Source organism: Vipera ursinii (genome assembly GCF_947247035.1).
Source record: "Vipera ursinii genome assembly, chromosome: 13".
Taxonomy (NCBI): domain Eukaryota; kingdom Metazoa; phylum Chordata; class Lepidosauria; order Squamata; family Viperidae; genus Vipera; species Vipera ursinii.
Window position 1 is genome coordinate 966,034 of NC_139526.1, and position 27,778 is coordinate 993,811.

The 27,778-nt window shown below is 46.7% G+C and overlaps 2 protein-coding genes across 2 annotated transcripts; one reads left to right on the forward strand and one right to left on the reverse strand.

The window, feature by feature from the left end:
* The first annotated feature begins 107 nt into the window (after positions 1 to 107).
* Positions 108 to 17,879, forward strand: TSR3 (TSR3 ribosome maturation factor). Its single transcript, XM_083372383.1, has 6 exons — positions 108 to 384; positions 2,965 to 3,158; positions 3,563 to 3,730; positions 11,038 to 11,101; positions 11,189 to 11,295; positions 16,415 to 17,879. Exons 1-6 carry the CDS (start codon positions 236 to 238, stop codon positions 16,438 to 16,440), a joined length of 708 nt encoding a protein of 235 aa, XP_083228509.1. The 5' UTR covers positions 108 to 235; the 3' UTR covers positions 16,441 to 17,879.
* Positions 17,666 to 26,687, reverse strand: UBE2I (ubiquitin conjugating enzyme E2 I). The gene is made up of 7 exons (XM_083372384.1): positions 26,495 to 26,687; positions 26,297 to 26,374; positions 26,115 to 26,198; positions 25,933 to 26,005; positions 24,857 to 24,966; positions 24,549 to 24,628; positions 17,666 to 18,317 (listed from the first exon to the last, which is right to left on the reverse strand). The coding sequence occupies exons 2-7, from the start codon at positions 26,360 to 26,362 to the stop codon at positions 18,254 to 18,256; spliced, it is 477 nt and encodes a 158-aa protein (XP_083228510.1). The 5' UTR covers positions 26,363 to 26,374; positions 26,495 to 26,687; the 3' UTR covers positions 17,666 to 18,253.
* Between the last annotated feature and the right edge of the window lie 1,091 nt (positions 26,688 to 27,778).

A 27,778-nucleotide genomic window follows, 5' to 3' on the forward strand; every position in this document is an offset into this window, starting at 1 on the left:
GGGGGCGGCGGCGGCGGCGGGCGAGGGTCCCGGGCGGGGGGCGAGCGGCGGCGCTGGGCGGTGAGGGCGCGGGGGGGGGAGGGGCGAGCGGGGGGGGCGGCGGGGGGGCTCCTCCGGCTGGCTGACGCGCCTCCTTTTCTCCGCAGGGCCCGAGCAGGAGCAGGAGGAGGAGGAGGAGGAGGGCGGCGAGGCCGGGGCGTCGTCGTCGGTCCCGCGCCCGGGCTGCCCGCTGGCCATGTGGGAGCTGGGCCAGTGCGACCGTCGGCGCTGCACCGGGCGGCGGCTGGCGCGGAAGGGGCTGGTGCGGCGGCTGCGGCTGGGGCAGCGCTTCGGAGGCCTCGTGCTCAGCCCCGCCGCCGCGCGCTTCCTCTCGCCCGCGGACAGGTGGGAAGCGGCGCCGGCCTCCGCGTCGGGGTCCCAAAGGGGCAGCCGGCCTTCCTCGTTTTCCCTTGAAGAGAGAAGCCGAGCGAGTCCAGGGGCCCCGCTGGGAGACCCGCGCCCGGGGTGGCCGAGCGTCTCCAGGGACTCCGGGTGGGAGAGCCGCAGGCGCCTGTGGCCGAGTCCGGAGCGCTTCGTGCTTTCTCTAACTTAGTCTAACGCAGGGGTAGGCCACCTCGGCTCTTTGATGGCTCGTGGACTTCAACTCCCAGAATTCCTGAGTCGGCCGTGCTGAGGGGAAAGGGAGAGGTTTCCAAGCTGAGCCATGCTGGCTCAGGAATTCTGGGAGTTGAAGTCCACGAGTCATAAAAGAGCCAAGGTTGCCTACCCCTGGTCTAATGGAAGGAAGGAAGGAAACAGTGAATGGAGAAGCAGAAAACTTACGGCAGAGAAAGAAATAGTGGTCCAGTGACTCTGCCCTTTTGAGGTTTTTTTTTTTTTTAATTTTTTGTCGAATAATAGACGTATTTATCCCAAGCATAGTAAAACTCAATTATTGATGATGGATGCTCTACATCCGCTGGAAGCTAGTCCCAAGTTCCCACTACTCTTTCTGTGAAGCAATGCTTCCTAACATTACTTTTGAACTCCCTCCCCCCCCGTCAGTTTGAGCTTATGCCCCCGTGTTCTTGATTTTTGCTTAATACTGAAAATAGTGGAAACTTCTAGAACGTTATTCACCCCTTTTATATATTTCCAGGTATCAATCCCGTCCCTTCTGTCCTCCAGACTCAGTTCCTCCAATCGCTCCTGACGCATCTTGCCCCTCGGAGCTTGCACCGCTCTTGTTGCCCATCTCTGGACTCGCTCAATCTCACATCTTTTTTTAAGTGGAGTCTCCAAATGGGGTCTGACTAAAGATATAGTGGGATTAGTACCTGCTTTTTCCTGCTGATGATCCTTCTAGTGATGCGTCCCAGAATTTTGCTTGCCTTCACTGATGCACGGCTGCACGCATTACCCATTTTGCACTCGTGTCTATGAGCACAACTAAGTCTTTTTCTTCCGTTTAACTCTGTACCCCCAGTATTATACCCTGCCAGGGGATTCTTTTTCCCTAAGGGCAGGATCTTACATTCAGGTGCAGTTTGCACATTTTGACCAATTTTCCAGCAATGCCAAATTGTTTTCCATGTTACACATACTCCCAGAAATGTCAACTTTATTAAAACCTTTGTGTCATCTGCAAAAACACAAATGTTACCTAGCAGTGGTTCTGTTACATCACTTACAAACACGCAGAGCAAAACAGAACCTAGGACTGAGCCTTGTGGTATACCACTTGTGACTGGTCTCTGTTCAGACAGTGCCCCAATAACAACCACACACTGGGATCTATCCCTGAGCTAACTTCCTATCTACTGAACATCCCCTCACCCCCCCATGGTTAAGGCTATACCACCTATTTATGACCTTATATGGAACTGTATCAGATGCTTTGCTAAAATCCAGACAAGCTATATCCATAGCACCACCTTCATCCAAAACATTTATGACATAGTTTAAAAAAACAGATTAGTCTGACATGATCTGCTCTCAGTAAAGCCACGGTGCTTCGAGTCCCATCAAGTTGTACGCTTTTAAATATTTATCCTTTTTTTCAGAAGTCATTCCATTAACTTCATTATTACAGATGTTAAGTTCACTGGCCTATAGGTTCCAGCTTTTCCCTAGCCCCTTCTTGTGCATGGGTGTAATATTACTGTTCAGCGTTCTTGGGGGGGCTTCAAGCTGTTAGAAGAGACTGGTTAAAGAGATGGGTTAATGGTCCCAACGAGTACACCTGGAAGCTCCCTCAGAGGTCTGGGGTGAATCCCTTCCGGACCCCTTGGCTTTGTCAAGCTTTGTCAAGTGGGCAGACTCCCTTGCCACCTCTGCCTCTAAAACCCTGGAAAAAAACCTGAACTGCTAGGAATGGTATGATCTTCCAATCTGTTTTTTGTGACTGCTGCATCTACTGCAGACATGTCAAACACAAGGCCCGGGGGCCAGATCCGGCCTGTGAAGTGGTTTCATGTGGCCCGCAAAGCCATCCTGGAAGCCGTGAGGGAACGGCCCCCACTGCCTTGGCCCTGGTCCAGAGACCCTCCTTCTGCCAGAGACCCCCAGATCTGTCCCACTCCTGCCCAGGCCCCCATAGGCACCCTTGATGCGAACTTTGTAGAGCTGGCCACGCCTACCCAGCAGGCCACGCCCACCCTGGCCATACCCACCCAGCCCCCTGAGGGCAACTGCAATGCTGATGCGGCCCTCAATGAAATTGAGTTTGACACCCCTGATCTACTGGCATCTGACTGCTCCATAGTCCTGAAAACTTTCTGATTTGCTTTGGTATATATGTAGGTACAGAATCCAAACACTTGTGTTACTGATTTAAAAATACTTGAATTTTTGTAGTGTTGCTTTCATGGAGTAACAGCCATGGTGGTAGCTTTTCAACCCTTTTCCCCTTTTGGTAGTCTGATTTCCTGACAAGGCAGCAAAACAGAAATGTCCCATATTAAAAGTGCAGGTGTGTATTTTCAGGGAGGTTGTGACCCGGAATGGAATTGCAGTGATTGACTGCTCTTGGGCAAAGCTGGACAAAACGCCATTCAGCAAGATGAAGGGAAGTCATCTCCGGCTGCTACCCTACTTGATAGCTGCCAATCCAGTGAATTATGGACGGCCGTGCAAACTTAGTTGTGTGGAAGCTTTTGCTGCTACCCTCTGCATTGTAGGTGAGCTGCAGTAAAAAATATATTAGATTCCTTATCTTACAGATTAGAAAAATATTTTTATATACAAATATATACACACATTGCCTGCAGTTGTTTGTCATGTTAGGGTGAAAAAAAGTTGCTCTGCCAAACATAATTTCTTTTTATTTATTGCATTAACTTCTTATTGATCCGGTCCAAGATTCTGACTAGTTTACAGATATAAAATAGAAAGAAATATAATAAAATGCCACGGTACATATATTACCAAAGCACAAGTCTTGATCCATGCATAAGATAAAATCTCAAACTCAAAAGCTTCATATATAATTTTCTTTCGGTAGCCTTGACTGAAAAGTATATTTCACCAATAAGATATGGAAATTACCTTTGAAGTGTTGCTGAAGTTATTTTTCTTATTTTAGGACATACTGATCTAGCCACAATTCTTCTGCAAAAATTTAAATGGGGAAAAGTCTTTCTTGATCTGAACAAAGATCTCCTGGAGAAATATGCAGCATGTAGCTGTGAAGAGGAAGTATTAAGGGTTGAGAAGGAATTTCTGGACCATGTCCAAGAAAAAGATGAAACAGGTAGGACATCCCAAGGTTGTTGTTTTTTGCTGCTTTGAGGAAAAAAAGAATTGGCAAATTAGTGACACTATTACCCAAATTTCAAAGTATTTGTGTCAAGATGGAAGAAATCAGTCATACACAGGGGATAAATAGTCCACATTATTTGGACATAATTTGTGCCTCGAATAAGAACTTTGTATTGATATATTCAATGATTTATTTTTTTTATTTTAATTATTTATTCTGGTTAACATTCCCAGAAATTTTGATATAACGAGAAAAAGTGAGGAATCTTTTATCCGTAATCCATAAGAGGTAGTCATAATGGTGAACAAACAGTGGGGATTCCTCAGTGGTATCAAGCAGCCATTATAAATGTCATGAATGCTGTATAACTACTTCCAAATGTATGAAAGAGCCCTCCCCCAAACCCCTTAAACGCCCTCACAAAATTTGATAAAATTATCCTACTAAAGGGATAGGGTTGATATTAAAGATCTTACAATCACAGGATTACAAAAAATACATAATTATATTGTTATATTTATCTCCCTAATGAAACCACTGATTACTGCAAAATATCATAAAAGGATACATTTCCAAACATCAACCCTTAATGCCTGGAATAATACTTAACCAATTTCTCAGTTTAATTCCTGTAGCCCCCACCCCCAATGCCGACACAGCTGTGATTCCTCATAGATCTCTAGGGCATCTTTGGAGACGTGTCCTGGGCCCTTCGGGGAAGGAAAAGTCGTTTCCACGGCAGTCGATGCCACCGGTTGGCAACCCAGACGGTCAGGAGGTTTATTGTCAGTATTCCTGAAAATTCCAGAAATTTCCCAATAACCCATTAAGAAAAGTTTTTCCAAACCACCCTCGGGAACGTAAGACTGTAAACACAATCCCTCAGTATCTGCGGGTATGGCCAGAACGGAATTATACACCAAAACCTGAATTGAACGGATTATGTTCAATTGAGTTGTTTTTGATCCCTAGCAACTTCACAGATTTTGTCCGTGATGATTTATCCCTAACCGGTTCTTTCAAGTCTCCCAGCGGCACATTCATCACCACTGTATTTGAGTCCATCTCTCTTGCTGCTCTTTCCTTCCATCTGGAAACAGCATTAGAGACTTCTTTAATGTGTGCAAAATAGGATAATGTGGGCCTCGAGTAAGAACTCTGTATCGATATAGTCAATGATTTGTTTTATTTATTTTGCTATCCAGGAGTTTTCTCCAGCATCAAAGTTCAAAGGCTCCAATGTTTTCCTGTTCCTTTAAGGTCCATCTTGGTCTGTCCCACTCGCTCCAGCAGATGACGCCTCCTACATCCCATCTGCCAAACAATTTCAGCTGTCGGGATGCAGGGGAAGAGCCTTTTTCTGCTTTGGCCCCCACCCTTTGGATGTGACATCGCCCCCCCACACACACACACACACACTTTCCGAAGAGCCTTAAAATCTGGCTCTGCTGCCTGGTCTGTGGCTTGCCCTGCCCCAGCAGGTCACCTGTCGGCCCCTGCAGCCTTCCGACTGGAGCACTGAAGTAGCTTCGTGTTCTAGTACGGAAGATCTTCCAAACACTCTTGGATACTGCACAGGATTCCATTACACTCCTTCCATCTTTGATCTTTCTGGAGTAAGTTACTGTCCGTGGTCCTGTTTTAGCACGCCAGTCTGAGGTTGCAGCTTCCTGCTGAGATCTTTTGAAAGATTTTCCTTCTTTCCCATGTCTGTCTCCATCTTCAGTCTCTTTAGAAATGTCGCGTCTCGTGTCTTCTAACAGCTCCCTGAAGCCCCCGAGTCCCTTTCTGAGACTTTTGTTGTCTTTCCTGCCTTTGGCTTCTGTTCCCTTTCTGGCAATTTCCAGAGTTTGTTTTAACATCCAGTTTGCTTTCTCCTTTTTCTTCATTTTTGGCATTCACATTCATCCTTAACAAGTGATCTAAGTTCATTCCATAATTTTTTCTGCTTCTCTGTCAAAGAAGTTCAGGTTTTCAAAGCAATTCCTGAAGTTTTCTTTGAGGATGTGGGCGTTCAAGATTATATTGGGGAAACTGACTGAATTTCTTCTCCTTTAACTTGGAGCTTCCACATGAGCAATTTGTCGTCTGTGACTGTGTGATCTGTTCCAGGCTTTGATATTATAATTGATCTCCTCCACCTCTTTTAGCAGTAATACAGTCAATTTGATTTCTATAGCAATAACACCGATATACCACACTCCACAGTGCTTTACAGTCTGGGCAGTTTACAGTGTCGGCATGTTGCCCCCAACGAGTTGGCTCAAGGCTGGGAGGGACTGAGCTCAGAATGGCTTGGATTGAGGCGGGCACTTGCTTAATGGCCGGCAATTCTCAGTTAATAATTGCAGTGGGGGGGAGGGAAATGGGATTGCAGTTGCTAAAGCAAAGTGATGTCTTGCTTTACAACCCCATCACTTAGAGTAATTCCACTTTCAGTTGTGGATGAAAGTTGAGGACCAGCTACTGTGGAGTAAGCGGGGTTGCCAAGTCCTCTAATTTTGGGGGTGTTGCAGTGGCTTCGGACACGGGTCATAAGTCCATTTATTCAACATGGTCACAATTTTGCAAGTTGAGGCCTGTCTGCATGTTTTTCGTGCCTGATGTCTAATACTCAATGTCAATTTGTTTGATTCATATTCGATTTCATATTTCATTGTGTTGTTTTCCTGCATTCATGCTTTTTGCTTTCTTCCCCCCGACTTTAGTTCTGTCTTTGCAACTTTAGTTTTTCTTTTCCTGACATCCTGAAGGCTGTAATGCAGCCATGTCATAAAGACCACTCATTCTCCAAAAGATCCTCAGATCTTTCTTTTTGTCAGAAGCAGGTTGAGTGCCATCTGACCCCAGGGACCCGTCATCCAGCCCTGTGTGGTCAGTCGTGTTCTGTTTTTTTATCCATTTGCTTTTCTGGCAGAAATATCCGAGTGGTTTCCCGCTGCCTTCTTCCGCGGATGCCTTTGCCATCTCCATCCAGGGGATCATCTCCCTCTCCTGCTGCTGCCCAGTGCAGGTGCCCCTTGGCTTCCGCAGGCGGTTGGCATGACCTTTGGGTGACCCTGCTGGGAGTATGTTTTCTTGGCATACCCTTATTTGCTTATCCTTCCCTCCCAGGAGCAACCCCCGCCACCACAGCCACACAGTGGGATGGGGGGGCACGTTTGGGTTATTGTGTTCTGGGGGCCTATAATGAGATCCAATTCACAGTTCTATTATTTGCTCTTTAATCTTCAGACAAATGTATTTATCTCTCACATCAGTTGAAATATATTACAATTAGGGCCAACATGTTTTATTTTTTCTTACTTGTTAGATAGCTGGGTTGCGTCATGGACTGCAGGTTCCCAGCCCTGCCTTAAAGGCCGTATTGACAGCCACCCCCATCCTTAGCAAAGCTAATGCGGAAGAATTCAGATTCGTTCCTGAAAATTACTTGGCAAATCCTGTCTCTGCCGGGGAAGCTGGTGGTTTATCATTTGTTTGGGTTTCTAGATTTAATGTGGAATTTAAATTAATAGTTGTTACCTTACTTTTCTGCTAGGCCAGTGGGTGGGAACTTCCATTTAACTGCCTACCCAGAGTATATCTTTGACCACCCCCAGGTACAGAGTTGCAACCTGCCGTGAGAGGGCGGGGGTGACCTGTTTACTGGGGCACCCAGCTAAGTGGCAGTGCAGCTGGGTGTGGATCCAGATATTTTCTTTTCCGGCCTTCGACCCTCCTATGGACATGATCACCTCCGGGACTGCCTATTCTGGACTTGCTGGATTAACATGCGACAATATACTAGCACGGACTTGCTCGCCCTCAGGGGTGCCCCCCTCGCCTGGGTGCGACCCGCCTCTTTAAATTCTAACCTCAATGAAGGGCCCGAGTTTTGGGCCTCTGAGAGATGGCTGGGTAGGGGCAGGGGCCGTCAACATAAATTTAATAAGAGGCCCCTGATTATGTTTTTATCAAAAAATTTTACGGGGTTGGGGAGAGGGGTGGGTAGGGGTTGTCTGGCTATGGGGGGCGGCCAATTAACCATAGTTCAGGCCAGACTTGGGTCTGACCGCGCGGGGGGAGAACGGGGGGTCGTTGTCTCCGGGGCTCATGAGCGGGTCGTGGGATTACCAATTCCCACGACGGGGAATGGCAGCAGGCGGATAGACGGGGCCATATCGTTACCGGGAGGGCCGTCTCCGCTATTTGCAAGCGGTGGGGCGCTCCGACCCTCTGCTTCTTTCCCGAGGTTCCGGGAGCGAGGATGTGCAGCCTCCTGAGCTCCGGCTGGTGTACCTGAATGCCAGGTCCGTGGTCAACAAAGCTCCCCTTGTTAGGGATTTAGTTGAGGGTGAGCATGCGGACCTGGTTTGCATCACGGAGACTTGGTTGGGCCCAGAGGGTGGGGTCCCTTTGGTTGACCTTTGCCCACCAGGCTTCCGGGTGCTACACCAGCCTCGAGCTCAGGGTAGGGGTGGGGGCGTGGCGGTGATCGTTAGGGAGACCTTATGTCCGCGGGAGACCACCGTTCCTCAGATAGTCGGGTGTGAGTCTCTCTTTATGAGATTTGGTTCTGGGGCTCAGTTGGGCTTGCTGCTCGTGTACATTTCGCCTAGTCGCGTAGCGGCAGCCCTGCCCGAGCTGCTCGATATCCTCTCGGGGTTGGTGGTTGAGTTCCCCAAACTTATAGTTTTGGGAGACTTCAATCTACCATCCCTGGGAGGTTCATCTGAGCTTGCTCGGGAGTTCATGGCTTCCATGACGGCCATGGACCTGATGCAGGTAATTTCTGAACCAACTCATGAGGGAGGCCACACCCTTGACCTGATTTTCTTATCTGGACGGTGGTTGGATGATCTTGGTGGGGGCTTTCCATTTATTATGCCCCTGTCATGGACCGATCATCACCTCCTGCGGCTGGTCTTCCGCTTTGCCACCCCCTGCCGTGGGGGTACGGAGCCAACTAGATGGTACCGCCCCAGACGCCTAATGGATCCTGATAGATTCCAAGCGGCGCTGGGGTCCCCACCTGCCTCCATTGCTCATAACTCGGCGGATGCCTTAGTGGAAGCCTGGGAAAGGGCAGCCACTGAGGCACTCGACCAGGTTGTACCCTTGCGGCCCCTGACCCGGCGCAGATCCCAGCAAGCTCCATGGTTCTCCGCGGAGCTCCGGGAGATGAAGCGTCGGAAACGGGACCTAGAGAGCTGCTGGAGGTCCAGCCGATCTGAACCCGACCGATTGCGGTTAAGAACCTATATTAGGTCTTATCTCGCTGCGATGAGGGAGGCGAGGTGTAATTACTTCTCCACCCTCATCGCGTCCGCAGATAATCGCCCGGCCGCCTTGTTTAGGGTGACTCGCTCCCTTCTTAATCAGGAGGTGAGGGAGGATCCCTTGCAGGGTCGTGCCGAGGAGTTTAGTCAACATCTGTCGGATAAAATCGCTCGGATTCGGACCGGTTTGGACTCCAGCTGGGCAGAGTCTGGCGATCAGGACACGGACGGTCTTGTCAATGTTATCTGGGAGGAGTTTGATTCTGTGACCCCTGATGAAGTGGACAGGATTATGGGGAAGCTGAGTTCCACCACATGTTTATTGGATCCGTGCCCTTCTTGGCTGGTTTATGCAGCTAGGGAGAGGACACGAGGCTGGCTCCAGGCGGTTATATCTGCTTCTTTGAGTGAGGGTTATTTCCCCACCATCTTGAAGGAGGCGGTGGTGAGACCTCTCCTCAAGAAGCCTGCCTTGGACCCAGCTGTATTGAACAACTTTCGTCCAGTCTCCAACCTTCGCTTTCTTGCGAAGGTTGTTGAGAGTGTGGTGGCGCATCAGCTCCCTCTGGTCCTGGATGAAGCGGATTTTCTGGACCCCTACCAATCGGGTTTCAGGCCCGGGTACAGCACGGAGACGGCATTGGTCGCTCTGGTGAATGATCTCTGGAGGGCTCGGGATAGGGGATATTCCTCTGTCCTAGTCCTATTAGACCTCTCAGCGGCTTTCGATACCATCGACCATGGTATCCTGCTGCGGCGTCTCAGGGGATTGGGAGTGGGAGGCACAGTTCTTCAGTGGTTCTCCTCCTATCTCCTGGGACGCTCGCAGTCGGTGTTGGCAGGGGGGCAGAGATCAGCCCCTAGGTCTCTCGTTTGTGGAGTTCCTCAGGGGTTGGTCCTCTCGCCTCTCCTGTTCAACATCTATATGAAACCGCTGGGTGAGATCATTCGTGGTTTTGGAGTTGGGTATCATCAATATGCTGATGATACCCAACTTTTTATTTCGACCCCAAACCACCCCAGTGATGCCCTCGCTGTGATGTCCCGTTGCCTGGAGGCGGTTCGGGTCTGGATGGGGAGGAACAGATTTCAACTCAACCCTGACAAGACTGAGTGGCTGTACATTCCGGCTTCCCGAGACACCTGGGATGTTCCACCTCTTTCTATGGGGGGTGAGCTTTTACCCCCTGTGGATAGGGCTCGCAACTTGGGAGTCCTCCTAGATTCACGACTCACTTTGGAGGATCATATAGTGGCCGTGACTAGGGGGGCTTTTGCCCAGGTTCGCCTGGTGCGCCAGTTGCGGCCCTATCTGGACCGGGAGGCCTTATGTACGGTCACTCATGCGCTCGTGACCTCTCGCCTAGACTACTGTAATGCTCTCTACATGGGGCTTCCCTTGAAGACTACTCGGAGGCTCCAACTGGTACAGAATGCGGCCGCGAGAGTTGTCTTGGGAGTTTCCCGGTACTCCCATGTTACACCTTTGCTCCGTGAGCTGCATTGGTTGCCAGTTGTCTTCCGGGTAAGGTTCAAGGTTTTGGTTATGATCTTTAAGTCCCTACATGGCATGGGTCCGCGATACCTCGAGGACCACCTCCTGCCGGCGTCGACTCCCCTCCGCCCTGTGCGCGCCCACAGAGAGGGCCTCCTCAGGGTGCCTCCTGTCAAGGAATGTCGACTGGTGGCCCCCAGGGGGAGGGCCTTCTCTGTGGGTGCTCCGGCATTATGGAACCAACTGCCGGTTGAGCTCCGGACGGCATCAGACCTCCGATCCTTCCGTCGCGGGTTGAAAACCCATTTATTTGAACTAGCGGGTCTGGCCTGATGGGGTACATGGGTTTTTATAGGCTTGTTTTATTATTTTTGTTTTAACTTGGGCATTATTTAATTGTTTTTTAATTTTTGTATTGTCATTTATATTTATGCCCTGTGAACCGCCCTGAGTCCCTTTGGGAGAAGGGCGGTATAGAAATCTCAATAAATAAATAAATAAATAAATAAATAAATAAACTGTCTTTTATGTTTTTTACCCAGATCCTTTTGATGTTGATTCAGGAAAAGAATTTTTTATACTCAACGGGCCTTGCAGTGCCACAGAGTAAGTCTTCTAAAGGGTTCCTTTACGAGTCTGTGGAGATCATCATTGGGCTATACGATAGAGTAAATCCCTGATCTCCATTTGTAGAGCAGCTGAGGGAGATGAGAGCTCCTCTGGGGAGACCCCTGAGGACAGCGATGGCGGCAGCAGCAGCAGCGGCGATGAGGACCTGAACACCGCCTGTTCTGGAGCCAGTAAGTCAGCTGCAGGGAGGCAATAATAGAGCATTCTTAAAGAGAAGAAGCATCGCTGGGCTTAATAACAGGGTTTTGCTCTGAGTTAGGATACAAATTTGGACAATGTTCTTCCAGTCTGAAATACTGCATTCAGCCCATCGGTCTTGTCCATCCAATGAGCTGTTTGATGAACTTCATTAATACGCTGCTTCTCAAATAGTTTTTACTAATGCAACATCCATATCCTGGTCTTATTTTTTTACTTAACACCTCAGTTAATTATTATTCCAAAAATTGTGTTGAGATGATGGAGGAAAAACCAGAAGCAGTTTCCTCGTATCTGACATCACTACTTTTTGGTTGTTTTATATTTCAGTTCTTAATATGTTGAGGATGGATAGTTGATAATAAATGCTCTAAACCAAAAATTACAGTAGAAACAGGCTTCTCATTGTTTTTGAAGGGGCGAGTGAAAACAAGGCCAATTACTAGCAAATGTTCATCATCATGTAGTTGGCTAGTCTCAGGAAATGTAAAAGGAAACAAGGGGGATTGAGCAGAATTGATTTAATAGGAAGTAGAAGAAAGTCTATTAATTTTATCAGAAGGGACCTCAGAGGTCACCTAGTCCAACCCACTTTTCAAGCAGAAGACCCTATACCTATTGCTAAGCACATTGTGCTTTAGATTGTAAGCCGCCCTGAGTCTTCGGAGAAGGGCGGGATATAAATGGGATTAAAATAAAATAAAATAAATACCGTTTTAGACAAAAGGTGGTCCAACCCCGTCTTAAAAGCCTCCAGTGATGGAGCTTTCAGCTCCAAAGATCCCTTTGGCAAAGACAGCTGAATATTAACTGCAAAGTTAAAGCACTTCTGTTTTACATGCCCGATGCTTTTATGAAGAAATTAATACCCCCCCTCTGTAGATCACGCTAATAGGTTTTCTCTGGGCAGCTCACAAAACAACGTTCATCTATTGCAGGGATAGGCAACCTCGGCTCTTTTATGACTCATGGACTTCAACTCCCAGAATTCCTGAGTCACCTGACTCAGGAATTCTGGGAGTTGAAGTCCATGAGTCATAAAAGAACCGAGGTTTGCCTACCCCTGATCTATAGTATAAAAGAACAGGTGTCTGTCTGTCATTGGGCTCCTTGATCTCTCACAGCATACAATGACATCGACCACAACATGCTTTTGAGTCAACTTCAGGGGATGAGAGTGGGAGATGCTGTTTTGCAGTCTGCCTCCTTTCTCTGTGGTGGGTTTCAGTTGGTGTTGACGGGTTAGAATCAGAGGACTGGAAAAGAGCTGATGTGTTTTCCAATCTTCAAAAAGGGGGGAAAAACAATCCCAGAAATTACAGGTCAATCATCTTGACATCAGTACCTGGGAAAATCATGGAAAAGATAATCAGTAAATTTGTGAGCATTTAGAAATGAACAAGGTGATTACTGGAAGCCAGCATGGGTTTGTTATAAATAGATCATGTCAAACAAAACCTATGGCCCATTTTGAGAAAGTGACTAAATTAGTGAATCAGGAAAATTGTGTGGATACAATATACTTAGACTTCAATAAGGCATTTGACAAAGTAGAACACAGCCCACTTCTCGTTAAGATAGAACAATGTGGGAGAGACATTGACTGATTCACAGTTGGCTAACCAATCACACTCGGTGTTAGTCCTCACTGGAGCTACATCTACATGGAGAAAATCTTCGACATCTTCATCAGTGATCTAAATGAGGGGCTTAAAGGAAAACTCATCGAACTTGCAGATGACACCACGCTGGGGGAATTGCTTTGGAAGATAGGTGCAGGATTCAGAAGGATCTCGACAGACTTGAGCACTGGAGTTCAGTGATGAAAAAAGTAGCGTTCTGCCCTTAAGAAGGAAGAGCCAAACGCGTAAGTATAGAATAGGAGGCATCTGGTTCAACAGTAATAATTGTGAGAGATCGAAATGTCCTGGTGGATCATTTCTTAAGTGTGAATCACTAGCGCACTGCCGCTGCTAGAAAAACCAATGCATTTCTAGGCTGCATCAGCAAAGAGACGATAACGGATGTGATACTTCTGCTTTATACTTCACTTAGAATCTGGTTCTGGTGACCACAATTCAAAACAGATGCTGAGGCCCTGGAGAGAAGAGCAACAAAGGGGCCTCAAAGCTAAATCTTACCATGAACAGCTAAGGGAACGAGGTACGTTTAGCCCAATGAAGCGAAGGCTTAGGGGAAACATGATAGCAGTCTTCCAATGATTGAAGGCCACCACAGGAAAGAGGGCATCAAATTATTCTCCACAGCACTTGAAGGCAGGACAAGAAGCAATGGGTGGCTGACCAGAGTGACATTCAGTCTGGAAATGAGGAATTTCCTGACAGTAAGAAGAGTTAATCAGTGGAGCAGCTTGCCTTCTGGAGTAGTAGATGCTCCGTTGCTGGAGGTTTTCAAGAAAAGATTGGACAATCATTTTTCTTGGGCAAGGGGTTGGCCTAGACCACCACCAAAATTCCTTCCAGCCCTGTGAGTCATAACGCACAACCACATTTATGGAGCACTGGAGGGGCATTGCAGGGTTTATTTCCCCTCTTCAGATGGAACTCAATTATACATCTGAAGTGACTCTTGTCAAAGGTCTGACCCAGTGTTTGAAGGCTGTATGGGTTTGGATGTGGAGAACAGATTAGGGCTGAAGAGCAGGTGGTAACAGTGGCCAAAAGGACCTATGGCCAGATTCATCTGGTATGCCAATTGTGCCTGGGTCATAAGCCCTTCTGAAAGCGACTCGGTCATCTTGTGATTGGATTGCTAGTGTTCTCTACATAGGACCACCCTTGAAGACCACTTGGAAGCCACAGCTAGTCCAGAATACAGCAATGTAGGCAGATCACAGTATATGCGCATGTCCTCTGCTGCTTCACTCTTTGGTTTCCGATGCCATTCAAGGCACTAGCGAAAGCCCTTCATGACCGAGGGCCCAGCTACCCGAGGGAGCTGCCCAAGGAGGTCAGAGTAGACCGGGTCCGGGTCCCATTCCTTTAGCAGTGTCACCTGACAGGACCCAGGAGGCGTGATGGCGGCTCCTGCGCTCTGGAATGAGACATACCTGGAAAACCATATTGTTACCAGGCTACTGATTTCTCGCAACTTGCTGAAAATTGGTGGTTCTCCAGGGCTTGGAATTCAACATGTTCCAGTCATCTCTCTTCTTTGATAAAGATTTTAATTTTACTTCGTTGTGAACCACCCTGAGTTGCACGGCCATAAAACTGAAATATTAAATAGCAACTAAAATGCTGTATTGTAAGATGTTGATCTTATAATAAACCTCCTTTACCTGACTCGTGTGATACTCAGGGATCTTTCTGCTCTCTGGCACCTAATTTGACTGGAGATACAGAGAGCGCCTTTTTCAGTGCAGCCTAAGGAGGCCAAAACTTTTTTATCTTTTGCCATATTATGGACAAATTGTAAATCCATAGCAATTTTTAAAAAACAATTTCACTTAATAGTTCATCACAGCAAAGTCGTTCTCTAAGTGATTATAACTAACTTGTTCTATTAAAGCAATTGTCTCAGGTGACTAAGTGTGTCATAAGAACACTGTCACTTAAATCCAGAAAGCAAAGTACCGTATATGCTTCGGGTCTCATCTCTCTTCCGGGTGAGATTCAAGGTGCTGGTGATGACCTATAAAGCCCTAAATGGCATGGGTCCGGGTTATTTACGGGAGTACCTTCTGCCGGCGTTAACTTCCCATCGCCCTGTGCGCTCCCACAGAGGGCCTCCTCAGGGTGCCGTCGGTCAGGGAATGCCGACCGGCAGCCCCAGGGGGAGGGCGTTCTCTGTGGGCGCGCCTGCCCTCTGGAACCAGCTCCCTGTTGAGCTCCGGATGGCTCCCGACCTTCGCTCTTTTCCCCGCGACCTGAAGACTTGGCTATTTGAACTTGCCGGCCTGGACTGAGGGACTGGGATTTTAGATCTTAAATTTTAAAAATTTTAAATTTTAGAATGTGTTTATTGTTTAGGGCTATTTGGTTTAATTTCATTTTAATTTTTGTATGTGTTGTTTATAGTCTTTTAATTGCCCTGTACACCGCCCCGAGTCCCTTGGGAGAGGGGCGAGATATATATATATATATATATATATATATATATATATATATATATATATATATATATATATATATATATGTATATATGTATATATGTATATATGTATATATGTATATATGTATATATGTATATATGTATATATGTATATATATATGTATGTATATGTATATGTGTATGTGTATATATGTATATGTGTATATATGTATATGTGTATATATAATTAAGCAGTGTCATTTTGCGGTGTGGAATGAGAGCCCCCAAGGGATTTGTACTACCACAACCCCTTTGACTTTCTGCAAACACAGCATGAACACTTGGGTTGTTTTTTGTTTGACTTTTTGAGATTTGTCTCTGGTCAGTTACTTGATATACTGTTTATTCTTTTAATTATCTGTCAGTCACCCAGAGTCACTATGGAGTTGGACAGCCTCAAAATTAAATACTGTGAATGGATCAGGTCTCCTGATGATCACCCACAACAGCTTCGTGTGAAGCAGCATGCATAAGGGATCAGAGCTGCAAGGCAAGAATCGGCTGGAGATTGAGTAGAAATTCTCCCAGCATCGTTATTGCTAACCCACCGTCCAAGCAGCAACAGACCTAACAATACTTTGGTTCCTTAGGAAATCTTCCAGAATGCTCTGGGCTGCCATTGGCAGTTTGCGCTTGGACGTGAACCACTTTTTTTCTAATTTCAGAATAAAAGTAGGCCATAAGAATAAGTGGGACCTGACTGCTCCTTACCAATCCTATAAAAAATATTGGCTTTTTAAAAAGCCAGCAGTAACCGCTTTTTCTCTGCCTGCAAACAGCTATTGGAGCTAAGAGTGACACACTAACATTTGAGTTAATTTTAGCATAAAACGTTATTCCTGGGCTTTGGAATAGAACGAATAGCTGGAGCCCATGTGGTTATGGACGGAATTTCTTACAGGTTGTTTTTTTTTTTTATCTCGGCCAACCTCAGTTTTTTTCTAAACTTGCTTTGAAATGTATTTTCTGTTTGTATAGGTCAGTTGCCTGGAGATGCTATTTAATTGGACAGGAATTCATGAACAAATGCAGGATAAGGAAAAATGCTGCTCTTTGACTGCTGTGTTTAGACTTCCTTTTGTGCCAGAAAAACAACACAGAAAAGGTGTAGACAGCAGCAATAAATCCAGCTTGTATTTTGGCAAGTATGATGCAACAATTCAATATGGGTTTAGATTTTCTGAATTTATCAAGAAAACCTGCATTTTCTGCTTTGACCTATCCACTTTTTTGCCTCAGCTATTAAAAGCCAATTGACGAATGGCCAGGAAATCTGAACTACGCACAGATAAAAAGCTCAACGGTGTCCTGAACATGGGTTGAAACCAGAACACTGGATCCTTCTTTCCAAATCCAGAATGATTGTTTTCAAAACCTGAATGTTTTTGGCATCCCCATCAGAAAATCAGGTCTGACTGAAATGTCCTTTTATCTGTGGTTGCCCAAATATTAGTCTTGCCTGGGAAGATTACATCAGTGGCAAACCTTGTCTAGGTTCAGACTAGATTTCTGGTCTTTTAAAGAAGGTGGAGGTGTGCCAAGCACACACACCTTCCTCCTGATCCAGTGTTGCTCTGGTTTGCTGGAAGTAATTCTTGGTAAAGGGGGGTTTAGGAGGGGGGAAACCACATCAACCCTCCCAGTGCTTCATGTTCAGATAATTCATCTTGGAAAATCCCCCGACCAGCCCTGGAGGAGAACTGGCGTATTCTGGAGTTCTCTGGAAAGTTCCTGTCATGGAATGATAAATCTTGCAGATCCCTAATAGCTTTTTGCTTTTTTCAGTGAACAGATATTAACCTATATTTTAACAGGCATTATGTATAGTTTAAAGCAAGTTAGATTACATAGCAAGTTCCAGGCCTAACCATAAAACCTTTTTGTAAACTCACAAAAGTGTGTCAGAGAATGAAGTAAACTGAATACAAAATGTAATTATGAGTGCTGCATTTCTCATTTTTTCAAGCATTTCTGCTCTTTCGCTGACTTTTTAATGCAACCGTATACAATTTAACTGCATTTTTACAGATGTATGAAAAACAGTTTTTTCCTAGTATGGTTTGCTGACAGCTGCAGCAGACAACGCATCTGAGCATCAGCAAGCGATTCCCTTCACCCACTGTTTAATTGAAACTACTGCAGATCAAGTTGTGCTATCTGCAGTGTAGAGCAGCCGTTTCTCCGGAGGTGGTGTAATATTGAAGGAATGGGGAAGAAAGCGAGACAAAAAACTTTATAGAAACAGTTTATTTACTCTAAACAGCAACACAGACAAAACTCCATAAACACAAAGGAGGTGACGCAGAATCAAGATGCGGCTGACTTTGGATCCAAGGCATTTTTTATGCAACAATCTAATTCCTTATTGATAGAAAACAAAAGGGGATGGAGGACATGTCTTTCTTACCGGCCAAGTAGAGGCAAAAAAACAGAACAAAACAAACCCCCCCCCAACATTTTAAAGCGTGCCTGCATCTGAGAGCAAAGAAACTAGAGATACTAGTGAATTTATAGAAGTATAAAAGTTTATAGTTTACAGCAGTTGAAATACTGACATCAATATTAAAATAAAAGCAAGTTTTACATAACAATCAAAAATACAAAAGACTGAAGGAAGAGACCCTGTATGAAAAACTGGGGACGATTCAGCAAGTTTAGAACTGTATACAAGTGGTGAATATGGAAAATGGCACACATATAATCCCTTCCCCTAAATGACTATTAATTGTACATAGCGACATTAGATTTGCAAAAGTTTTGTAAACAAGTTCTTGCCAATTAATCCCTTCCTTTAAAGATGTGAATGACAGGAGCAGCTTATGACGGTGCAAACTTCTTCGCTTGTGCTCGAACCCTCTTTTCATATTCCACTCTGTTTTGGCTAAATGTGGAGAGAGAGAGAAAAGCCAACGGTTCTCAAAAATCAGAATCCATAAAGTGTTCTAGATCAGATTCTCCCTAGCGGAAAAACCCACCAAAATCAAACTCTTGGTATTTTAAGTGAATTTGCGCTGTTTCCCTGGAGATGGAGATTAGACAGGAGTTACATGCTAGGACTCAAGTACAAGCACTTTAGAAAACGCTTCCCATGAATTTGGTATGCATGAATTAGTACAAACAGCATTGCTTTCAGATCCAAAATCTATCGGATTGTACGCAATTATTTCTAGTAACGAGGTAATTCAAGAATGGGAAAGAGATTATAAACGTGGGGGCTCTACAGAGTCCAAAAACCAAACCAGAAAACGCTTCACTTTGAACTGATGCCTTGGAGACCTTGAGTGACGTTTTCTCGTCTTCCAAAGGCTTTGCGCCCTGCAGCTAGCTCTTTATTCGTGTGGGAGAAAAGGGACCTCAAACTTTTTCTAATTGCGAACGCCTAACACTATTAGCATGCAGCTTTTCCATGGAAAAATACACTTAGAGTAACTCATTAACTTCAGAAAATAAAACAAATGCTTCAAAATTAACTGTCAAAATAAAAATATGTTTTGTTTTCAAGTAAATACATGGTTTTTCAGAAACTCTGCCGAACCATTCTGGACAGACCTGTTAGGAAGGCTTAGAATTCAGATTTGTATAGAGCAGGACTCCCCGGATGGCTCACAAGGGCAGCACGTTGCTCCCCAACAATCTGGCTCCTCTTTTTACTGACCTCAGAAGGATGGGAAGGCTGAGTCAACCTGTCAAGTCTGTCAGGATTGAACTCCTGGCTGTGGGCAGAGATAGCCTGAGATTCTAACCACTGTGCCACCAGTGTATATAATTTGCATATGTACTATAATTATATACAAATAATATTTGTATAATACGAATCCAGTGTATTATAAAGGTATTCATGTAACTGTTTAATGAGGTGGAAAACCAGTTATCAGTGGAAAATTTTTCATTTACGAAATGCATATGCTGCTTAAAGCGCTAAACGTTAATAAAACATCCATTCAAACTGAAGTCCAGCAACATCAAACCAGCTGATCACTTACTGATATACTTTTAAAAGCACTATCTCGACAGAAACCCTTTCATAAGATCTGCCTGTATAATTAGTCATAACACTAACATTTATTTCCCAAAGATTGCAAAAGTGCAGCATTTCAATTGCCCCCGGAATATTAACAGGGAGGGAGCCACGGGTTTCTGCAGGCAGGGAATTTCAGAATTTAGGAGCCATCACATGGTTATTACACTGTATTTGTTAAAAGGCAGAACTTTTCCTCTCTTTACTCTTCCCTCCCATTACATAAAGTAACTGAGGTAGTTTGTGGCAGGGGACTGAAACTTGGAATTTTTGCAAACAAGATAATAGCTGTGGAGATGTAAATCAAAGAAAACATATAATTAGAAACAGGAAGTATTTGAAGAAGGTTGTAATGGGATTTCTTGCATAACCTGAACCCTTGTTTTGGAAATTCAGACTGTTTGTTAAAGGTGGGTGCCCCTGGAGGAACCAGTTTTTGCCTAAATAGTTTGGCTGCTGGAGAAGCCCAATGCAGGGTGGAGGAATGCAGAGTACACGGTCAATTTCAGTTAAGAACCCGAAAGAGCCAACTACAACCTGGACTTTTCCCTTAAAAAATCCACACATGCTGCTCCTCCTTTCCATTCCATACTCAAATCTATTCTCTCCGCATGGTCTGATTGCTCCACATAGCATCGCCACTTCCTAACAGTTCTGCTTCTCCGCAGGGAATAGACTTATTACCTAACTTGCATCTCTGATATTAATCTTGGGATTCTGCCCATGAGTGACTGCTTCCCCCTCTCTACTCCCACATGTTAAAGAAGCTCTTGGCATCCATTGCCTTACTTTGCCTTTGTAAAGGAAATTACAAAGGCTCTTGATTATCTATATTTATGCAGGTTAAGGAGGTATCCATGTTATGTCTGCATTTATCTGCTTAAAAAAATTTGGAATGAGTGGAAGAACCCAGGCGAGAAGCACAGGATTGGATAAACTGGCAGGGCTACAGGCAACAGGCAGCCCCCCCCCTCCCGCCTCTGAGTGTTATTCAAGCAGTGCTTCGGTGTAATAGAACCACTTACTGCCCCTGCTCTGGTCTTGTGATCTAACTTCCTTGGTGACAGAACAGAATAGAGCTGGAAGGGACCTTGGAGGTCTTCTAGTCCAGCCCCCCCCCCCCCCCGCTCAAGCAGGAGAACCTATATCATCTCAGACAGGTGAATGTCTAGCCTCTTTTTAAAAATCTCCAGTGATGGAGCACCCACAACTTCTGGAGGCAAACTGGTTGATTGTTCTCATTGTTTGGGTAGTTCTCCTTAATTCCAGGTTGCTTCTCTTTGTTCAGTTTCCAACCTTTGTTTCTCATCTTTCCCTCTGGTGCTCTGCTGAACGACCTGGCCCCCTCTGCCTTGCGGCAGCCCCTCAGGTACTGCAACACTTGCTATCATCTCTCCATTTATTTTCTTTAGCCAAACCCAAGTCCTGCAACCGTTTTCCCGTATGTTTTAGTCTCCAGCCTTTGATTATCTTAGTTACTCTTCTTTGAATTTTTTTTCCAAACTCTGAACATCTTTTTTGTGACATGGTGACCAAAATTGGCTGCAATATTGCAGGTGTGATCTTACTAGGGTTTTATAAAACGGTAATAATACCCCACGTGATCTTGATTCTATGCTGCTGTTTATATAACCCAGGATTGTATTAGCTTTTTTGGCTGCTACTGCACACTGCTGGCTCATGGTTAAGTGATCGTCCACTAGGACTCTAAGGTCCCTCTCAGCTACAGATCCATCCGATGGTGTTGTCTATTCCACCTTTTTCTAGCTTACCAAGGAGTAGGTTGTGGTCTACTTTATCAAACTCCTAAGTGTACTTAAGACTTCAGTAAGGCATTTTATTCCAGTATCTGAAGGGCTGCCACAAAGAAGAGGGGGTTATGTTATTCACCAAAGCCCCAGAGGGCAGAACAAGAAACAAGGGTTGGAAACTGACCAGAGAGAGCAGCAACTTGGAATTAAGGAAAAACTTTCTGACAGTGAGGACAATTAACCAGTGGAACAGCTTGCCACCAGAAATCGTGGGTGCTCCATCACTGGAGATTTTTAAAAAGAGGCTGGACACTCACTTGTCTGAGATGGTATAGGTCCTCCTGCTTGAGCAGGGGGCTGGACTAGAAGACCTCCCAGGTCCCTTCCACATTCCATTCCATTCTACGTCCACAGCATTTCACTGGTCTGCTAATTTAGTCACTTTATCGAAGAATGAAATAAGGTTGGTTTAGCATGATCTGTTTTTAACAAACCTGTGCTGGCTGCTAGTTATAACTTTGTTTACATATAAATTACATTCTAGGTAAGAAATATTGTAGAGGCTCCTCCTAAAGAGGTCCAAGAACCAGAACACAGGTAGTCCTCAACTTGCAACATTTCATTTAGCGACCATTCAAATTTACAACGGCACTGAAACAAGTAACTTATAACCATTTTTCACACTTGGAACCGTTGCAGCATCCCCAGGATCACGTGACCAAAGTTCAGATGCTTGGCAACTGACTCATACTTGTGACGGTTGCCTTGTCCCTGGGTCACGTGATCCCCTTTTGCGATCTGACGAGCAAAGTCAGAGGGGAAGCCGGATTCACTTAGCACCTGTGTTACTAACTTAGCAGCTGCAGGGATTCACTTAACAACTGTGGCAAGAAAGGTTGTAAAATGGGGCAAAACTCACTTAACGAATGTTCCACTACTAAGTAACAGGAATTTTGGGCTCAATCGTGGTCGTAAGTCGAGGACCACCTGTAGTGAACTGGCAGGAGGAGAGACTTCCTTTACAGAAGGAACCCCAGAACATTTTCACTCTTTCACGTTTGGGTTAATGTTATTTTTTATGTTATTTTTCTCTTTGCTTTTTGAGTGTCAAGACAGAAGACTTCCTTATATAAGCATTTCACTCTTACACTTTTTATGATTTTGGATAATGATTGTTCTGGATTTATACATTTTTATTTGCATTATTTTCTGTTTTATTACTTTGGTCCTGTTTAGTATCATTTGTTGTTGCACTGTAAACCACAGTGAGTTGGCTTGTAAGAAGCAAGGAGGTATGAATGTAATAAATAATTTCTCTGTCAAAATCTGCAGCTGAAGCAAATGCCTCTTTGTGGGAGGGGGGGTGCTTCTGCCTGCTCTGGAGGAGGCAGTGGCCCACCCCCGTTAGAAGCAGCCATCCTTGGACCCAGCCAATCTTCAGTTTTCCCTTTCCAGGGAAGGAGATTGAAAGGGCGGTTGGCATTCAACCATAGAGGGCCCAGAGTGAAATAGATTACTTGGACTCTTTTCCATTTGGGTTTAGGCCAGATCACGATCATGGCATCCTCTAGATTACCTACAGCGATTGGGAAGCACTGTTTTTCAGTGATTCTCCTCTCTGTGGCTGTGGGGGGGGGGGTGTTTCTAGCCTCGGGGTTTGGGCTGCCCACTTCTTTCAACATCTACAGGTGTTGATGATACTTAAGTTAGGCATCTTCACCCCAGCTGGGTAGCTGATGACCCATTTCAGTGCTCTCTCAGCAGCTTTGAGAGTCTCGATGGGCAGGAAGCAGCTCCAGTTCAACCTTACCTAGACAGAGTTTGGGAGTTTTGCTCCCCCCCCCCTTTGACTCTTGATAAGGTGGCACTTCCCAAATAGAACTGCTGTGCAATATGGGGGTACTCCTGGATCTGGGGCTACAGGGAACAGCTAGAGAGCCCTTTGCCTCTTGCCAGCCAACTGCAGCTTTTCTGGGGCCAGGAGGCCTTGCTCATGATTCATCATGGCATGGTCACTTATTGGTTCGACTGCAGCAATGCATTTTGTGGGGGGCTGCCCTTGGAAACGGCCTAGAATGCAGCAGCTGGCAGTGCTGGGCATCTCTGTTTACCCATGTGAGCTGTACTGCCTTTCCGTTTCTTTCTGGGTGCAATTCAAAGTGATGGTGATTCCATCAAAGGCCCCAGGCAGCCAGGTTATTTGGAAGACCTCCTTTCCATAAAGTATCTGTTCATTCCAGGGCAACCTTTGGGTCCCCCCCCCCTTAAATGCTGCCATCTAGTGGGAGCAAGGAGAGCGCCTTTTATGAAGCAGCCCCACCCTGGCGAACACCCTTCCCCTCCAGATCAAGAAGCCCTTCCCCCCCACCCCTCTTTACATTTCCAGAAGGCCATCAAGAGCAGGCTCCCCCCCCCCCCCCCGAATACTAGAGTTGGAGCCTGGGAGGTCGCAGATTAGGCGCCTTGAGTTTTCCCATTACTGTCATTTTATAAGATGGGCTGCCATTTAAGTTTTATCAATCAAATCCTATATGAAAGCAGGGATGGACTAATACACCCCCCTCCTTTGGTCCCACTTGCCAACAGTGCCTGCCTCCTACTACAAGGCCGACTTGGACCTGCCTCACTTTCCCAGCAACCTTTGCACCTCGGATCAATCTGTACCTACGTATACACACGTATATACACACAGCCCTAATATATTATGCAATACCACATGCAACTCTTAAGAGGGAAGAGGTTTCCCTACACCTGTCTCAAATGGTTTAAAATGAAGCCCTTGTTCCAAGAGCAGCAGAAAATGAAACCGCTCCATTACCTATTTGAGTTTTTAAAAGAAAATGGAAGGAAATTAGATATAGGCAGTCCTCGACTTACAACTGTTCATTTAGTGAACATTCAAAGTTACAACAGCACTGAAAAACTGACTTATGACCGTTTTTCATACTTGCGCAACAGTTGCAGCGCCTCCATGGTCACGTGATCAAAATTCAGACCCACGGCAACTAACTCATATTTATGACGGCTGCCCTGTCCCAGGGTCATGCTACCTTCTGACAAAGTTGACGGGGAAGCCAGATTCACTCAGCAACCAGGTTACTAATTTAAGAATTACAATGATTCACTTAACAAATATGGCAAGAAAAATCGTAAAATGGGGCAAAACTCACTTAACAGAGGTCTCACTTAGCAACATAAATTTTGGGGTCAATTGTGGTCATAGGTCGAGGACTACCTACAGTTCACAGACCTAATCCTTGATATGTGAAAAGATGAAACCAATTTTAATCATAAACTTGATGATCCATGTTTGCTATAAAAAATTAGTTGAAAGGCAACTCACCAGTAGATTGTGTAAGCCTCTGCTTGAGCTGGGTCCTGGATATTTGGTTCATTTAGAAGTTCTTGAATTCCTAATAAGATCTAAGAACATAGAATGATAAAAGCATCACTGTAAAGTACACTCGCATCTTTCAAAATCATGGATTAAAACCAGATACGTATTTTCATTCATGTATTAAATGCTTACTCTCAGCTATTACTTGTGAATTTAAAATATTAAGAAATCATTAGATCTTACGGGTATACAAGTAAGGGCATTTGAGTCAATACGATGCATAAATTAGGTCCAGGTTCTAACAAAATGCATACTTGTTTAATTGTGATTGCAGGCCTCCAATCCTTGTCCTCTTCTAAGATAGACAGACAAACCGTGCCTGAAGGATACACGTTGGGATGGAATAAGGGTGGCTCAAATTTGCCTAGAGAAAGGAAAACTTGGTTCAGATAAAAGGATTTGGCAAAACACTTTTAAAAGCTAGCAGGGCTTCAATCAACGCTAGGGAGCAAGAATGTGATCTTTGCCTCTATACCCAGTTTGAATTCCCTTCTCTGAAGAAAACCGATTAAACTTCTTTTGAAATCCCTTAGATCTTAAGGACTACGACCGATGGTTCCTCTTGTGAATGAGGTTTTTTCAACCAAATCTCTTTTAAAAGAGCACTAGTAATTTAAAGATAGCCACAAGAATTGGGTAGGAAAGAACATCAACAAAAAATGTTTTTTTGAAGGAAGCTGACACGCTGAAACTCAGATCTGAAATGCAGCAATTTTTAAAAACGCATCCAATAGCATTTATTCCGTGCAACAAAATATTTATTCAAACACTTGGTGAGACTCTGAACCGATTAAGAAAACGAAACTAAAAAGGAAAAATCTGAAACATCCAAGGGAAAGAAGTATATCCTCAAGCAGAGACAAACGGAAAACAGCACAGCTTCGCCAGTTACTGAAAAGCGAATTTCAGAGTCTTTGCCCACTAAAACTTCAGTAGGCGAGTCAGGCAAAATAAAGGAAGCGGCAAATTCCTGTGATTCGGGGCAACCTGCTAGTTTCTGGGGGATTCCGAGAACTTTTGCACGAGAGATTTTGCACGGCGAACGCGCTAATACACAGCTTGGAAATCACTCCAACCCAGAGAGATATAACAGTCCCCGCTCTGAAAGGAAACGGTTTCGTAAAGCAGACAGAAAATACCGTAAGAGAATCGGACCGGCCGAGTTCTTGGAACTTATCAAAGCCCGGAACCGGGAAGCGGGAAGGGGCCGGCCGGCGGGCGGTCAGGCCTTCGGGGGGGAGGGGAACGAGCTACCGAGGCTCCTCCTAACCGGCACCGTCCACCGGCTGAGCTCCTCCGGCCCGGCGGCTCTGGGGTTCCCCGGACTTACATTTCGGCGGCGAGGAGGGGTAGTCGTCCTTAAAGAGCATCCGCAGCTTGAAGAGGCCGCCTTCCCACGGGGTCTGTGGGCAGAGCACAAGACGGGCAGCCGTTTGCCCAGAGCAGGCCGGGCCCCGCTTCCTCCGCCTCCCTCCCTCCCTCCCTCCCCGGCAGAGCGCGGCCCCTGCTCACCCCTTTCTTCCCCGGGATGGCGCACTCCCAGTTCATGAGGTTCATGGTGCCGTCGGGGTTCTTGGTGGGCACCGCCACGAAGCCCTGCGGGGAGCCGAAGGTTAGCCGCGCCGCCCCGGGCCCGCCGCCCGCCGCCCTCCCTCCCTCCCTCCCGCCCGGCCGCCCGCCCGCCCGCCACTCACGAACGGGTGGTCCTTCCTCCAGGCCTTCCTCTCCTGCGCCAGGCGGCTGAGCGCGATGCCGGACATGGTGGACGAGCTCTGCGGCGACACAAAGGCGGCCGGTCAAGGCCGGGCGGGGCTCCCGGGGAGGAGGCCGAGGCCCGCCTGACCTTGACGGTCGCCCCCGCCCGGCGCCTCCCCTCCGGGCCCAGGCCTCACCCTCAAGCGCCCGCGGCGGCGGCGGCGGCTGCAACCCCCGCGCGTGTCCCGGACTCAGGCGGCGGCGAATGACCCGGATGTTCCCTACCCCCCTCCTCCTCCTCCTCCTCCCCCCTTTTGTCTCCAACCCGGCCTTTCCCTCGCAGAAAACGGAGCGCGTCCGCACGGCCTGTCCCTCGGCGCGACCCGTCTGCGCGACAGCGCCTGCGCCGAGAGCGCCAAGCTGAACGCCGCCGCGCGGGACGCTCCGAGGCCACGCCCCCCGCTCCGGGAGAGCGCGGCCAGCGGGAGGCCGGAAGGGGCGGGGCCTGCTGCGCGGCGTCCTCCTCCTCGGCTCGGCCCCCTTTCCGGCCACGCGCTCCCGCCCCGCCCCGCTCGGCGCCGGCGCCCCTCCGCCTCTTCCCGGCCGGGCCCGGTGCGGGCGCTCGGCGGCTGCGGACGAGGGACGCGGAATGGATGGGGGGGGAGGCTGCGATCGGAGCGGCTTCAAGGAAGGATCGCGGAGGGCGAGGAGGCCAGGCCGGCTGAGAAGGGAAGAAAGCCTCCCGCTCTGCCTTGCCGCGGCCCGGGTGAAGAAGCCCTCGGGGTCCCCGGGGTCCCTTGGCCTGCGCCCTTGAACTGGCGAGGGGTCCGTTACGGGGGACGGGCGTTCCCTCGATGGGGTCTTTGCAGCCCCGGCCGGGTCAGCTCGCGGGGCGGGGGAGCACCGAGGCGCGCTTGGCACCGGTTGAAACTTTCGGGGTCTTCAAGGACAGCCCCACACACAGTGCATTACAGCGGTCAAGCCAGTAGACAACGGGCGTGAGCGTCCGAAGGCTCTCTCTTCTGGAACAGGGTGCATCAGATGTAGTTGTGCAACCTTGTTTGTTTATGATCTTGGTCAGCAACTATTGTAGAGCAATTGGCCAGAATCCTTGCAATGAAAGTGGGCCAGGAGAACGCGAGACGCAGGGAAGCAGCAGACAGTCTGGTAGCCACGCTGGTTCTTCTGCAAGACACCTACAAAACGCAGCCCTAAGTACGGTTTATCCATATTTGGGGATAACAAAACAAAATTTAGTATTGGGAACACTGAGAACGGACCAGAGTTCGTAGGCAATACAGATAGTACTTGACTTACTACCTCGATTGATCCCAAAATTTCTGTTGCTAAGTGAGACGGTTTTGCCCCATTTTACCACCTTTTTTGCCAGTTAATCACTGCAGTTCTTAAATTAGTAACACATTTGTTAACTGAATCTGGCTTCCCCCTTGACTTATCAGAAGATCACAAAAGATGATCAC